Source organism: Amphiura filiformis, chromosome 12, assembly GCF_039555335.1.
Source record: "Amphiura filiformis chromosome 12, Afil_fr2py, whole genome shotgun sequence".
NCBI classification, from domain to species: Eukaryota; Metazoa; Echinodermata; class Ophiuroidea; order Amphilepidida; family Amphiuridae; genus Amphiura; species Amphiura filiformis.
This window is the reverse complement of record NC_092639.1, coordinates 5,326,829-5,342,584: the sequence shown is the minus strand read 5'-3', so window position 1 is coordinate 5,342,584 and position 15,756 is coordinate 5,326,829. Positions and strand designations below refer to the sequence as shown.

Genomic DNA, 15,756 nt, shown 5'->3' with positions numbered 1-15,756 from the left:
CAGCACAGTATTGCTGCTTCATCAGATCGTCACAATCATCAGCCTAACTTACCTCGTGCCCTTGCAAAGGGCACAGTTTCTCTAGTTCTTTCTTTCTTTCTTCTTTCTTCTCACAATTTGCTACTACTTCCACATCCTTGATTGGATTTCGACCAAACTCAGTCACAAGCAGTATTGGGTAGCTGGCTACAAAAGTTATGGGTTGTTTAACGTCAGAGGTCATCCAAGGGGTCACAGGGGTCAAAAAGGTCATGTTAACCGAAAATACTCCAATTGAGCTGAAATTTATATGCAATGATCCTTATGACATTCTAAACATGCTTAAAATATTTTAATATTCATTTAAGGTCATTAAGGGGTCATAAAGGGGTCAAAGGTCAAGATTTTCAAAATGCTCCAATTGAGCTGAAATTTAAACGCAATGATCCTTATGACATTCTAAACATTTAAGAAATATTTTAAAATTCATTTAAGGGCATAAAGGGGTCAAAGGTCAAGTTTTTCAAAATGCTCCAATTGAGCTGAAATTTAAATGATATGATCCTTATGACATTCTAAACATGTTTGTAAACATTTTAGAAATATTTTAAAATTCATTTAAGGTCATAAAGGGGTCAAAGGTCAAGATTTTCAAAATGCTCCAATTGAGCTGAAATTTAAATGCAATGATCCTTATGACATTCTAAACATTTTTCTTCAATTGAGGTGAAATTTAAATGCAATGATCCTTATGACATTCTTAACATGTTTTTAATATTTTTAAAATCATTTAAGGTCATGAAGGGGGCCATACAGAGACCAAAGGTCAAGTTTTCAAAATGGCAGCTTTCCACGATCAATGTGTATTTAATAAAATGGCAATTAATTAAACAGTCTTATTAAAATTGATCTTATTCAGCACAGTATTGCTGCTTTATCAGATCGTCACAATCATCCGCCTAACTTACCTCGTGCCCTTGCAAAGGGCACAGTTGCTCTAGTTCCTGTTGTTTCTGTCGTTTCTGTCATTTCTGCTTTCTGTCTTTTACACCTGCCGTTACATTTACTATTGCAAGAGTCCCCATAATTTACATTTGATTTAGTTAGCTTTGCTAGTTTTTAACTTTATTTCAGTTTATACAATGACTGACATGCTGCAAATGCAACTTGACTTCACTTGTAAAAATATATATAAAACTTAAAAACTAAATTATAGGAATGAAACTTTAATAGAAAATAAGTATGAAAAAAAGTTGAGAATACTGAAAAAACATTTGGTTAACACCATAATTATCATACTAATTTTAATAATCTACATTGTGTTCTATCTGCATTAAAAAGTTAACCTGAATAAATTTAAGTTATCCATCGGTTGCAATGAATGTAAAAGGGATGTTTGCAAATGTTAGGCAAAAAAATTATAAAGGTATGTCTCACAAGTGGTTTGAAAATAAATGCGAAATGCGATTTTTTTTTTCCAATCCCGACTTTTGATTTTCGCCAAATTTTTCCGGAAATTTTTTTTTAAAATTCCGCATTTATTTTTTTTCAAATCACGCAATTTTACAAATGTGCACACGAGCTAGCTTTGAGAAAAACTTTTTTTTGGCCTAATAGTATATTGCTGTTTGTCACTATTACTAAATCTATAAAGACAAACTTGTGTAAACCATAAAGTACTGCACAGCAGTGCACAGTTCAACCCAGCTTGACCTTTTCCCCCACATACAGCATACCAAAGTTTGCCAACATCTTTTGAGGTGAACCATTTTCTGGGTCAATTTACAGTTGAAGTTCAAAACATACCATTGGGACCAAGAATCTTAACTTTTGTGGAATGGATCTGAACTAATTATAGTAACCTTTCAAATCACAGAGGTCTATTTAGGAAAACTCAAGAGAAAATCCATATTAGTTCATTTTTATCAACAAAACTTCCGTTTCTTAACTTTTTCTTAACTATATTGGTTCCTAGTGTGTGGAAGATTTTGGAAATATCTCCAAGAGGTGGGGTATTAATTTCAAATGGAACAAACACTTTAGGCAGCCCCATCAGAATTTCATATACCCTCTTCCACTGAGGGAGTTTCAAATGAACCCGATAATGTGCTAATTCCATTTGAAATTCATCCTCCCCCTCCCCCCAGGTAGATATAACCAAAATCTTCCACAGGGGTTGTGTGGATTTTAAATGGAATAGCCCAGACCTTTAAGAATAAGCTACATTCAAAGTTTGGTTGTTTTTTAATCATATTCTGAATATTTATCACATCAAATGCTTCACAAAATTGCAAATTAATGTGAATGAAAAAATGTGCTTCCATGGCAACAAATTGCTATGTCCCTTGACATTCATTGCAACTGTCCGCTTGGAATGAATACAACAGCATTTATATTTCTAACAAATTTGTTATCCACTCTCAGTCTTGGATAAATAATACTCACGGTTCTATAACAGCATCTTCTACCAGATCTATTTTATTTTGTACCAGCACCAAGGGTATGGATCCAACCTCCTCCTCTACTTTCTTCTTCCAGTTTTCTATGGCTTCAAATGAGGCACGGTCTACAGTAGAAAAGGCTAATACACCCGCTTGAGCACCTGTTGAGTGAGGGCAAAGGAAGAACAATAAGAATTCAAGCCATAATTAGGGGTTCGTTATTCAAATGAGGCACGGTCTACAGTAGAAAAGGCCAATACACCTGCCTGAGCACCTGTTGAGGGCAAAGGAAGAACAATAATTAGGGGTTCATTATATATTTTCATGACTCTCTCTCTCTAGGTGCCATATCCTAAGACGTTGGCGATCATGTCATGCCACAATTCTCTGTTATAAGCCATCTCCAGAAGCTCTGTCGCTTTATGTTCAGCTCCCCTTTCTTTTAGCCAATCTTTCAGATTTGATAACCACATCACTCTCTTCCTGCCTCTGCTCCTTGTTCCTTCTATTCTTCCTGTCAATACTAGGTTCTCGAAACCCCGGGTCGAAACCATCCTTTCTGAGGATATGACTAAGGAATTTGAGCTGCTTAACTCTGATTTCACGTAACAGCTTCCTGTTCACATTTGCTCTTCTTAGGACATCTTTATCAGTCCACGGGATCTTCATCATTCTTCTAAGGAACCACATTTCGCAGCTCTCCAATCTTCTTTTAATGTCTGTTGTTATTGACCATGCTTCACTTCCATACATTAATACAGGGACGACATAGCAGTTGAGTACCCAAATTCTGGTCTCTATACTGAGGGCACTGTTTTTTAGGATCTTGTCTAACTTTGAGGATGCAGACTTAGCCAGTGCAATCCTTCTCTTAATCTCCTTAATACATCTGGCATCTTCTGTGATTAGACTGCCAAGGTAGTTGAAGGAGGAAACTTGCTTAATTCTTTGATCTTTCACCTTCAATATGCATGTTGGGCTTTCAGTCTTTGATACCACCATACATTCTGTCTTCTTGCAATTTAACGATAAACCTTTCCTTTCACTTTCCTGAACCACCACATCAAGAAGCCTTTGCAGATCCTCCTCAGACTCAGCTAATAGGACAGTGTCATCTGCATATCTTATGTTCGTGATGTTATGTCCACCTATACTGAGACCATTTTCCTTTTCTAGCTCCCTTAGAATCAGCTCACTGTAATAATTAAAGAGATCTGGTGACATCACACATCCCTGTCTGACTCCTCTCTTAATGCTTGTATATTCACTACAATCTCCATCCACCCTTATGAACGCTGTTTGGTTCCAATAAAGGTTCTGCAACAGTCGTAGATCCTTTCCATGCAGATCTAGCCTGCCAAGATCTTCAAAAAGCTGATCATGTCTCACCTTGTCAAAGGCTTTTGAGTAGTCAATGAAACACATGAAAACATCCTTCTGCATCTCTACCGCTCTCTCTGTTATCATTCTCAAGACGTAGATCGCATTCCTGGTACCAGCATCTTCTACAAAGCCGAACTGCTCTTTACCAATCTCAGGTTTTATTCTACTTCTTGCACGGAGTAACAGGATTCTTAGAATTATATCTTTGTAACATGGCTCATAAGGCTAATTGTACGGTGTTGTTCACAATCCACAGCGCCAGGTTTCTTGGGAAGAGCAATAAAGATTGATTTGCTCAGGTCTTCCGGAAATATCCCATCATCATACATTCTGTTGATGACTCCTGTCAGTTTCTCAATTCCATAATCCTCTAATGCTTCATTCATTTCAACAACTATTCCATCTGGCCCAGCAGCCTTATTTCTGCTCATCATTTTTATAGCTGATCGAACCTCTGACTGCAATATCTTTGGACCCTCAATAGAATCGGGAAAGCTTGGCAAACCATCCCTTACATCGTGAAATAACTCCCCAACATATTCAATCCATCTTTTCATTACATCATCTTTCCCTACCAGCATATTACCATTCTTTGCCTTGATGCACCCAGAGCTTGAACAGCCTGATTTCCTGCCTGAGATCTCATTTATCCTCTGATACACATTCCAATTCTCTCCAAATTTACTCTCAATTTTGGCACATTCACTATTCAGCCAGGTCTCTTTGGCCTCCTTGCAACGTTTCTTTATTTGCCTGTCCAACTCTCTATATTCTTTCGAATCCCTGTCCACGATCTTTTGCCTGTCTCTCATCATTGATAGAATTTCTTCTGTCATCCACTTGCTTTTACTTTCTCTCTTCTTCTTTGGCAGGCATTCCTCTGCTGTTTCAACCAAGATATCCCTCATTGATTCCCATGTCATCTCTTCTCCTTCGTCTGTAAGTTGCTCAAGCCTGTTCTCCACTTTGATGGAATACTCCATTCGGATCTCTGGTTTCTTCAGCTGTTCAAAATCTACCTTCTTCGTGATCTTCGCTCTCTTCAACTTTCTCAGCTTACAACGAAGTGTGCATACTACTGGAATATGATCACTTCCGCATTCTGCCCCTGGATGTGTCTTCGCATGTTTCACTGCTCTTCTAAATCTGTCATTAATGGTTATGAAATCTATCTGGTTCCTTGTGCGATCCCCAGGGCTCTTCCATGTATATATTCTTCTGGGGTGCTCCTTAAACCAAGTGTTTGTGATTACCATGTTGTTTGCTTCACACCACTGCACCCATCTATCACCACGCTCATTTCTTTCTCCAAGTCCAAACTCGCCTACTGTTTTGCCATCTTGTCCTTGCCCCACCTTTGCATTCAAATCTCCCATGATCAGTTGTATTTCATCTGATTTGCACTGAGACTTTGCTTCCTCCAGTTTATCATAAAAAGCATCAATCTCCCCCGGTGGGTTCAGTCTTCACTGACAATGTGTACGCATGATGGTTCCAATTAGGGGTACTTTTCAAGAAATGTCCGCGGAATTTTCGAGGACAAAATTGTTCGCGATTGTCCAAATTAGGGGTGTTTTGGAGCAAAATTGTCCTTGAAATGGAAAATAGGGTGTATTTCTAGGACTTTCGTCTGCGCTTTTACCGCTACAGTTTTCAAGTTATTGTCCTCATTTCCCGTGAAATAGGGGGCAATTCAAAAGCGTCCTTGAAATGGTAAAAATAGGGGTATTTATTTGAAAAAATGTCCTCCATTCCTCGTAATAAGGGGGTGAAATGAAAATCGTCCTCAAAATGATAAAAATAGGGGAGGTATTTGGGGCAAATTTTCCTTGATTTCAGCGCAAAATAGGGGGTAAAATTGCTGCAAATGTCCTCGATTCCCCGTGAAATAGGGGTCATTTTCAAATCCTGGAACGGTCATATGTCCTACCTTTAAATACAAACTGAATACAAACTTTAAATACACTCTTCTGTGCTCTCTGCTGTGGGAGCATTATACTACAATAACAGAGATATTGAAAGGTTGTCCTTGTAGTTTGACCAGCAAAACTCTCTCACTTACAGTCCAATAGCCCAGCACACATTTAGCCATATCTGCATCTAGCATTAGCCTAGGCACGGAGTTTAGCGATTTAAAAGCGGCAAAATGCGCTGGCGGGTTTTTTTTATAAAGCGAAAATCTTGCGAAAATTCAAGTCAAAAAGCGAAAATCGTTTTCCACCACTTTTTGTATCCATTGATGAAGTCACCACGCAATTGAAGTAAATCAAGTATGCGAATTCTGCACCTATTTCACACGTGCTAGTCCGATGTTTTCTCTCCATGAAGTTGATACATTATGTGAACAATGCAAATTTTATGTGAAAAGCTACTGCTGTACTGTACAATAAACATTTTAATGCATAACTGTACTTTTTTAGCGTCCAAATGTTGTTTTTGTCATGAACTGATTCGTAAATCGCGTGCGCTCTGTGACTTATATCCTACCCTTCTTCGCTCAATCAATTATGCATATGATTAATGGCGTCACTCATACATACGATCGATGTAAAGAATTAACTACCACACATGGTAACACGTCATGGAAAAAATCGGACATTTGCATATCACGGAAGGGCTTCGGGAGGATATTGTGCTGGTCTGGACTCACGTAAACAGTAAATATTGGTGAATTTACATTGAAAAGTAGTGTGTTTGGCAAAATTCTCAAAATTCACGATGGACCACCAAAATCGTGATTTTTTGTGCTTTTTGCGCGATCGCGCGAAACTCCGGTGCCTACATTAGCCCAACTCCTTTCTCATGCTTGTCACCACCTGCATAAATCATCTTGAAGTCATCGATTTTGAAGTCTCCATTATTTGTCCACCTGGTTTCATTTATTCCTAGTATGTTGATTTTAAGTCGGGTCATCTCTTGCTTAACATTTTCGAGCTTCCCACTCTGGTTAACAGTTTGCACATTCCAGGTGATGACCTTACTATTTTCATGACTAAACGATTGTTTATGCACGAGGTGCCGCTTGCATACATACCAGAACATTTTGTGATTCCTATTTCATCAAAATAATAACAAAAAATTAACAAAAAATAACAATTTCATGATTATTAAAAAACATGATATTCCTTGCATTTTCCCTACCCGGTGAACGCACATCCGGGACACCGGGCATAAACTTTATTTATCCCCGGGTCTCGACCAATCACGCGCGCTGTTACATAGCGTGTATGTATGAATGTAGAATCATTTTAATTGCATTTTTTAACCTATATTTGTAATGTTTAGACATGTTCAAAATTTTGCCTAATTGGAATCAGCCAAATTCATATTGTTTGTAGGAAAAGAGAGCAATGCTGATTTCATCACCATAAAACTCCAAGGCTGTCAAGATAGTAAGTGGGTTTTCTTTTACTTTACTTAATAATTTGGCATAAAATTGATAGAAAACCTTCCTGACAGTAATTGCTAATTAGTAAGTTTGTTTGTGGAAGACTACCATGTAATCAAAATTTGACAGAAATCATAAGTTGTAGCCGTGACAAATTGAAACAAACAAACCACAAGAAAGAGTCACAGGTAGATCATATACAAATAGATCGTTGTACTGCACACAAAGTCACAGATCACAGAAGCTAGACAGCCTATTTATGCAGCTCATACTGTGTATTACCTTTTAAAATTTGCATATATATCTAGAATAACTGTATGGCCAGGAATAGCTAACCGTGGCCTAGACAGCACAGCCCATAAAACATAATGCAACTCTATAGACCACTTGACATCACTGTTTATCAACAAAGGAGAGGGACTCGTCTGTCGATATGCTTGAACGAGCCGCTACACTGTTCAATGGCTTTCTTGTACTATGTGAAATGTGGCGGGCGATTTAAAATGCATGTGCCCTTAGCAAACTACGATGCGTACGCACACTGCAGGGCAAAGAACAATGGAAACTGCCATAATGCGCACGCATACTGCCGGGCAATGACATCACAGGCCAAGTGGTCTATACTGTAAAGAACCTCTATTTGCCTGCATCTTGAATAAATTTTTCAGCCAGGATTGGCTAACAGTGGCCTAGAGAGCCCATAGAGCATATGCAGATCTATACTGTGCAGTACCTTTATTAACCTGTATCTAGAATAACCGTCACAGCCAGGAAAACATAATCTGTGAGTGTATGCATGGACAAACTGTGACATCAGTCGTAAATTCTTTGTCTACAATAATTTCAAAAATAGAAACCAACAGAAATAACTATAAAAGTAGACTATACCCCGTAGTCCACTTGCCCATTGTGCAAACTCTGGATATTGTATAAAAGCTTAAAACTCTGATATAATTAATGTGTGCACAATTGATAGATTTTCACATCTGATCTTTTCAGTCACCCTACTCCCTCTCTTTGTTAGCTTCCCAAGTAGACTACTGACTTTGCCTTGCGGTTAAGATTTTTAACCCGGGACTCTATGGCCATGATGTAATGCATCTTTAAATGGATCTGCCTTGTGATTGGTCGCCCATATCTCGCTATGGTTTAAATCTTCTGGGCCCACGCCATTACCATAAACTACACCGCACACAACTGTCTGTGGTATTTGCGGCGCTTTTGTGTTGACGCTGAAAGTTAATCTCTCATCAAACATCTAGCTGTACTTGTGGTTAATGGACTGATAAACAAGTATGCTTGACAGTGTGATTTTAGAGAGCAAAGTCCAGGGGTAAAGTTCTGCTTACAATTCAAAGTCCATAGTCGAATTTTCGGGTTCGCTATCAATAAACTGGTAGATTCCAAAATCAGAATTGTTCAGTATTAAAGTGAGCCATTATAATTATGCAAGATAATGTTGCATTCAATTACTTTTATTGTCACTAATCGTCTGATATTTTTAACTCTTTATGACCATTTTACTATTGAATACTTTAATTTTAATAAACATCAGTATAATTTTGAGTTCAACGAAATGGGTTCATCATATAATAACATATTTTTAATAAAATTCGACTATGGCATAGTCTACTATAAAAGCAGCTTAAACCACTAAAACCACACACATACACCCAAGTACTGGTGAGGCTGCCAATTTTTCTCCAGCTTAAAAATGTCAAAGTCTGATCAGTTGCAAATAAGACTATTTTTCTTGGCCTTGAATACAATTTAGCACATAAAAACACTTTAAAGGTAATCCAACCTAGAAAAGTCTGGCTTTTATGGTAAGACAAAACCTGTATATTGTAAATTGAATCCTTGTCATAGCTAGATAATAAGATTTTGAAACAGCATCAAATTCCTCTTTTCCGACAGTGTCCCGTAACGTTACCTACCTCTGTAATAAGATTTAGTTATAGCATCAAATTCCTCCTGTCCGGCAGTATCCCATAACATTAACCGAACTTCTTCTTCATTTAATCTGCAGGGAAAAAATTAAGAAACTTCAGTCAATGCAAACATTTAAAAATAAAATAATTAATCCCCAGTGGCTAAAAGATGAGGATTTAGTTGTTGTTGCAATTGTGTAAGTTTAGGGATTGGAGAGGAAAAGTGTTGTATTTTAATGTTAATCCTGTTTAGAGTAATTTTTCATCTTTGCTTAACAAACACTTGCATGGGGTGAAATTTCGTATAAGATTTTCTTGTAAAGGCGACCAAAAAACCCACCAGCACCACCCTGTTTTACAGGGTTGACTGACCCCGATTTTTTGGTAGAAGTTTTTTTGCGAAAATCATGTCAAATCAGCCACGTTTTGGCCAAAAATCTGTGCAAAAAATTCAGAACATTTTCAAAATATGTTAATGGCAAACAATCATAAAATTTTTTCCAGATATTTCAAGCTTTTGGTGATACTTTAGGCCAGGGTCATTTTAGCCTCCAAAAAAAATCCTGACTGAAAAACCCTACTTGAACAGTCTTTCTGCCTGTAAAACAGGTAGGTTTTTTTTTCGTTGCTCAAGGGTATTTTTTCTGGTATTACTAGATACAACTTTTTCAGGGTGTGTCATGGAAAATGTTGGGCATGCAATGCTATTATACATGAATGGCCCCCTGGGAATTTATCACAACATATATGTAGCCATCATTTAAAAATAATTACTAATACACATTAATTGTTAATTACAGCAGCATGATAATAGAAATTTAATACTGAATAGGTAATAACACACATTGTACCACAATTTTTTAGTGCACATAAAAAAAATATGTTCTACAACATGATTAAAAGTTATGTAATTAGAGCAATTAATTTAAATTAATGTGCTGACATTAATTTTATGCAAATTTCAAACAATTTGTATTATTAATCACAGTGAGTATAAAATTAGAACTGCTCAGAATTCAGAACATGTGATTGCATTCATTTGAGACAGTGTTGTAGTCAAGACCTCTATGTCCGAGACCGAGACCGAGACCAAGACCTGCCCGTCCGAGATCGAGACCGAGACCGAGACCAAACCTTCCGAGACCAAGACCATCCCTTCCGAGACCGAGACCTCTAAGTTCCGAGACCAAGACCGAGACCCGATACCTTGGTTTAATCCCCTGGGATACTCAAGTTTGGTTTGGGTAGGGGTGTGCCGCTGAGAATTTAAAGGGAACCCATACCAACTGTTCAAGAAATTTGGACCTGCAGTTAACACTTTTGTCTTAATTTTTGCAATTTTTTCTCCAAATTTTGGGAAAATTTCAAAAATGTTGGCGATAGTGGAGGCAAAATTAGGCTAGTGTGTGAAGGGCTGGAAACAACAGTCTTGTGAAGCACTAAAATTGAACAATTTTACCATATTTGGGCCAAAAAACACACTTGTTTTTCGTGCTGAAAAGAAGATGCACACTGCACAGGGCAACTATTTGTTCATCTATTTTGCTTTTGTGGAGAATGTTCCCCTTACAAAAGTTAAGTGGGATCCTCACTTCCACCACCTGCCCACCTATGTTTAATCATGAACTGAAATTGGAAGCTCACATCCGAACAAGCTCACTTATGATTCATTTATAACTTTTATAACCTTATAAAATGATTTCTGTATCTTTATTCTTAACAATTTCTTCAACATTCATTGAAATTTAGGGTAAGGAATAAATAATGAACAAAAACAGAAAATCATATCTTTTTCTTCAGGTCTCGACAGGTCTCGAACAAAAAAGCGTTCGAGACCGAGACTTTGAGGTCGAGACCGAGACTTTTGAGTTCGAGACCGAGACCTTGACATCCGAGACCGAGACACTACAAAAAAGGTCTCGAGATGGTCTCGAGACCGAGACATGGTCTCGAGACCTACAACACTGATTTGAGACCTGCATACAGTCTGTGCCTGCATGGAACACCTAGCTGCATCACATTACAGCATATTATAAAATGTGCATTATTTATACAGTCGGATATTTTAGCAATTAATTTTTCAGTTTTAATTGTTCTGGGCAGATTTTCCACAATGTCTTTTACTCACAGGTTCAAACAGCCTACAACTTACAAGTCTAAAATATTTTTGCAGAATTTTGAAATCGACCCAGAACAGTGCAAAATATCAAGCTCACAAAAATTGTTCCCCTATATAATAGTTTGGCATGGTATCAGGCATATAATAGCAAACAAACATGAACCCTGGACCACACTACTGCCCCTACATAGCTCTAACATGATGTGCAATAATGAATTGTTTATCAGAGGTTTGGCTGTTGCCATGGTGACATAATCACAACAATCAAGGTGACAACAGCTCCAGTGAACTCAATACATCCATACCATGATTGATGTACACAATAAAATTATAGTAAATGTCATCACTGCCTCCATGCTATGCAAATATTATTCTGGATCAGACCTGTAACCAGGATTTATATGTGGGTGGGGCTGATTTGGAAAAAGTGGACCTTTTTTTCAAAATTTGGACCTTTTTGGGCTAGGGGGTGGATTTTTAACAAGTGGACTTTTTTTCCAAAACTTGGACCTTTTTTGACCAAAAACGCACATAAAAAAAACCATATTTTTTCGCTCGCTACATTCGCAAAGCAAATGGGACTTTTTGGACATTGGGATGGGGGGTGTCCCCACACCCCCGTAGTGGAGTAATTTTGATTGAATTTTACCCACAGATTTTTCAAGCGTTCTGTAGTTTCAGGGTTATTTAGCGTATTCTCGACTGACCGACCTAACTTGGTAAGGGTCTACATTACTCTACAGGTTTAATGATTGTTGGCATTGCCTTTCAAAGAACAATGATTTTCTGACATATTCAAATGGCTTCATTCTGAGTTCACGGAAAGGGCCAATTTTAATAGATAAAGCCATATATGAGTTCCCCCATCCAGTTTTGTTACAAACATTTTGATTTTTGTTAGCATTGCGTTTCCAATGATGCCATATTGAAACTGTATCAAAGCCAGTGGTGTGTGCAAGGGTGGGGGGCAGGGGGGAACGTGCCACCCACTTTTGTTGTCATTGCCTTTCAAAGAATGATGACTCACTGACATATTCAAATGGCTTCATTCTGAGTGCAGGGAAAGGACCAATTTTAATAAATAAAGCCATATGAGTTCCCCCATTGAGTTTTGTTACAAACATTTTGATTTTTGTTATCATTGCTTTTCCAATGATGCCATATTGAAACTGTATCAAAGCCAGTGGTGTGTGCAAAGGGAGGGGGGAGAGGGGGCACGTGCCACCCACTTTTGGGGGAAAATTCAGGGGAAAACGCTAAAACCGCACCTTAGATACCTAAATCAAACTCCATTCAGGGGAACTGAACAACCTGCCCCCCCCCCTCTTTCAATGTGCTGTGCACACCACTGATCAAAGCTGTGGCTTTGGTTCTGAGAACCCTGTAGAACAGAACCTTCTGCACTATACGGTTCAGGATTATTAACTTGGATTATTTGAAATTTGTTTTTTTTGTGTTTAATACCAACAATAATTACCAGAGCAGATATCGTACCCTTCCCAGAACCCTTTGAAAAATATACAGCAAATGTTGAGAATAGACTAGCTAAACATGGGTCGATAGTCAAGAAATAAACATATTGTGCAAGATCTGGATGTGCTCTGTTCATTGAAGTACTCTTTGTCACTATCAACCCATGTTGCACTAGATAGCAAATCAGTACAGAAAATTGAAATGGGAGAAATGCATTGTGGGCGGTGTAAGATATCATCCCTGTTATATGAGATGATAGATGTACGACAACGGCCAAAAACAATACCTTTATTCTCTAAATATTTTCAAGGCACAATATTTTCACGGCACAATATTTCTGTGATTTGAAACAAACCACCAATTTTCTCAAAATATTTACATTTTCTTAGCCCCTATTTTTCTTCATCCAAAACTGAAATTTTGTATCAGAAAAAAGCTTTTATATTTTTCTCAATACCCAACTCAAATTTACTGCCCAAGATGTTTCATTTAAGGTGTGAACAAAAATGTAACGCATTGTGGTAACTATTAAGTATGTACTACCTATACATGAACCTGGTCCAAACCAGATAAAGCTACCGGTACTAAAGAAACATGGAAATATTTCCACTTACTCTATTTGTCTTTCTAAAAAATCCACTCCTATTGTTTTCTTGTAATCTTTGGTGAAGATTCCCTTACAGTATCGTTGAATCATACTAGATTTACCCACGGCTCCATTACCCACCACAACCACCTTAATGGCAATCTCTACATCCTCCTCCTTCATCTTCAATTGGGTTGGTTACCTAGCAACCAAGACTGTCTGGTTTTTTTAATATAATTCTGCAGAAGAGAAAAACAAGAAAATATGCATATTCTGTTAAAATTAAAGGCTTTGTTTTTGCTGTGATTTGTTTATAAAAGATGTAATTTGCATCAATTTGATGATTAGCCTCATATGTTACATTTTAGTTAAAAATAAATTGAGTTCTGGGATACTGACGGAATTAATGAGATGTATTTCATCTTGCTAATGCATCAATTCATCAGCCGATGTACTCAATATGTTCAGAAATTCAAAATGATGTTTGTTATCGAGGCAATTAATTACAAATGCAGTTTTTATTCAACCAAAATGTTTTCTGAAATGAAAACCTCTACCTTATAAATATCCACACACTGTCATTCTCATTGAATAGCACAACTCTATTTGGAATCCTTATTCAGAGATAGACATTCCTTCACCGTTAAGCTGAAACTATATTGCCTATATACATTCATGGCTGCATGATAACCTGCTCAACACATCTATACCATTGTTCATGCAAGAAAGTTTAGTGGGTTTTTTTAATGTTTTTATATTTTTATGCAGCCTAACTTATTTCTTTCTTGCCACTTCTTTCTTCTTTCTTTCCTCTTTCTTTCTTTCTTCTCACAATTTGCTACATCCTTGATCGGATTTTGACCAAACGCAGTCACAAGCAGTATTGGGTAGCTGGCTACAAAAGTTATGGGTTGTTTAATGTCAGAGGTCATCCAAGGGGTCACAGGGCGGGTCAGAAAAGGTCATTTTAACCGAAAATACTGCAATTGAGCTGAAATTTATATGCAATGATCCTTAAGACATTCTAAACATTTAAAAAATATTTTAAAATTCATTTAAGGTCATTAAGGGGTCATAAAGGGGTCAAAGGTCAAGATTTTCAAAATGCTCCAATTGAGCTGAAATTTAAATGCAACGATCCTTATGACATTCTAAACATTTTAAAAATATTTTAAAATTCATTTAAGGTCATTAAGGGGTTATAAAGGGGTCAAAGGTCAAGATTTTCAAAATGCTCCACTTGAGCTGAAATTTAAATGCAATGATCCTTATGTCATTCTCATTTAAGGTCATTAAGGGGTCAAAGGTCAAGTTTTTAAAAATGCTCCAATTGAGCTGAAATTTAAATGCAATGATCCTTATGACATTCTAAACATGTTAAGGGTACATAACACAAAATAGCTTTCCATAGACTTTACATGCAAAATAGGGGTCACGTTTAAGGCCATAAGTCGAGTTACCTCTAGTTTTGAAATATATATTTGATATCATCTTAATCAGAACAAAATTTTTTAGGTCTACTTTTTGAGAAAATTAGCGCTATATAAAAAGGCCCGATTTTCCTGTGTTTACGTCCGACTGCTAACGCGTTTTGACCTCGTGTGTTCATGCGCTCATCATCGTAAACATCACTCAAATTTTAACGTTTTCTTTTCAAATTAGTAGAGATCACATTCACAAGTTCTAGTAAAACACGATTTTCAACACTAAAATTGTTAATATTGCACCGATTTTGCACAATTTGTATGCAAAGTTGGGACTATAGTTGTGATAAACTTTTGCCGGAAACCGCTTCACGGGCGGATTTAGTGGTATGAACCCTTAAAGATGTTTTTAAATTCATTTAAGGTCATTAAGGGGTCATAAAGGGGTCAAAGGTCAAGTTTTCAAAATGCTTCAATTGAGGTGAAATTTAAATGCAATGATCCTTATGAGTTATGACATTCTTCACATGTTTTAAATATTTTTAAATTCATTTATGGTCATTACGGGGGCCATACAGAGGTCAAAGGTCAAGTTTTAAAAATGGCAGCTTTCCACGATCAATGTATATTAAAATGGCAATTAATGAAACAGTCTTATTAAAATTAATCTTATCCAGCACAGTATTGCTGCTTGATCAGATCGTCACAATCATCCGCCTAACTTACCTTGTGCCCTTGCAAAGGCACAGTTGCTCTAGTTGGTTTTTGTTCTGTTCTTTATTTTTTTAAATACAAATTCATGTATTCTTCCAATATCAAGCTCAAACTCAACCTAACCTAAAGAGGGCTATATTATTAACCCCAATGCTTGAAGGGCTTTTTGACGAATGGAAAGGAAAGAAGGAAGGAATAAATTTAGAGAAAAAACAAACAAAGAAGTTGTTTGCTCTGGGTGGGATTCGAACCCCAAGACCCTTCCCATGCAAATCACTAGGTCGCCGACACTTAGCCACAGGTCTTCCACTGGCCGGG

The 15,756-nt window shown here is 37.2% G+C and overlaps 1 protein-coding gene across 2 annotated transcripts in view; it reads right to left on the bottom strand.

Moving 5' to 3' along the window:
* Positions 1-15,756, bottom strand: part of LOC140165694 (ras-related protein Rab-23-like) — a 61,239-nt gene that overhangs the window by 14,286 nt on the left and 31,197 nt on the right. For both annotated transcript variants that reach the window (XM_072188999.1, XM_072189000.1), the window contains exons 2-4: positions 13,329-13,539; positions 9,129-9,214; positions 2,425-2,581 (exon numbers count right to left, since the gene is read on the bottom strand). In XM_072188999.1, coding sequence (XP_072045100.1) covers positions 2,425-2,581; positions 9,129-9,214; positions 13,329-13,483 — 398 coding nt within the window. In that variant the 5' untranslated portion in view covers positions 13,484-13,539. The remainder of the gene's footprint in view (positions 1-2,424; positions 2,582-9,128; positions 9,215-13,328; positions 13,540-15,756) is intronic.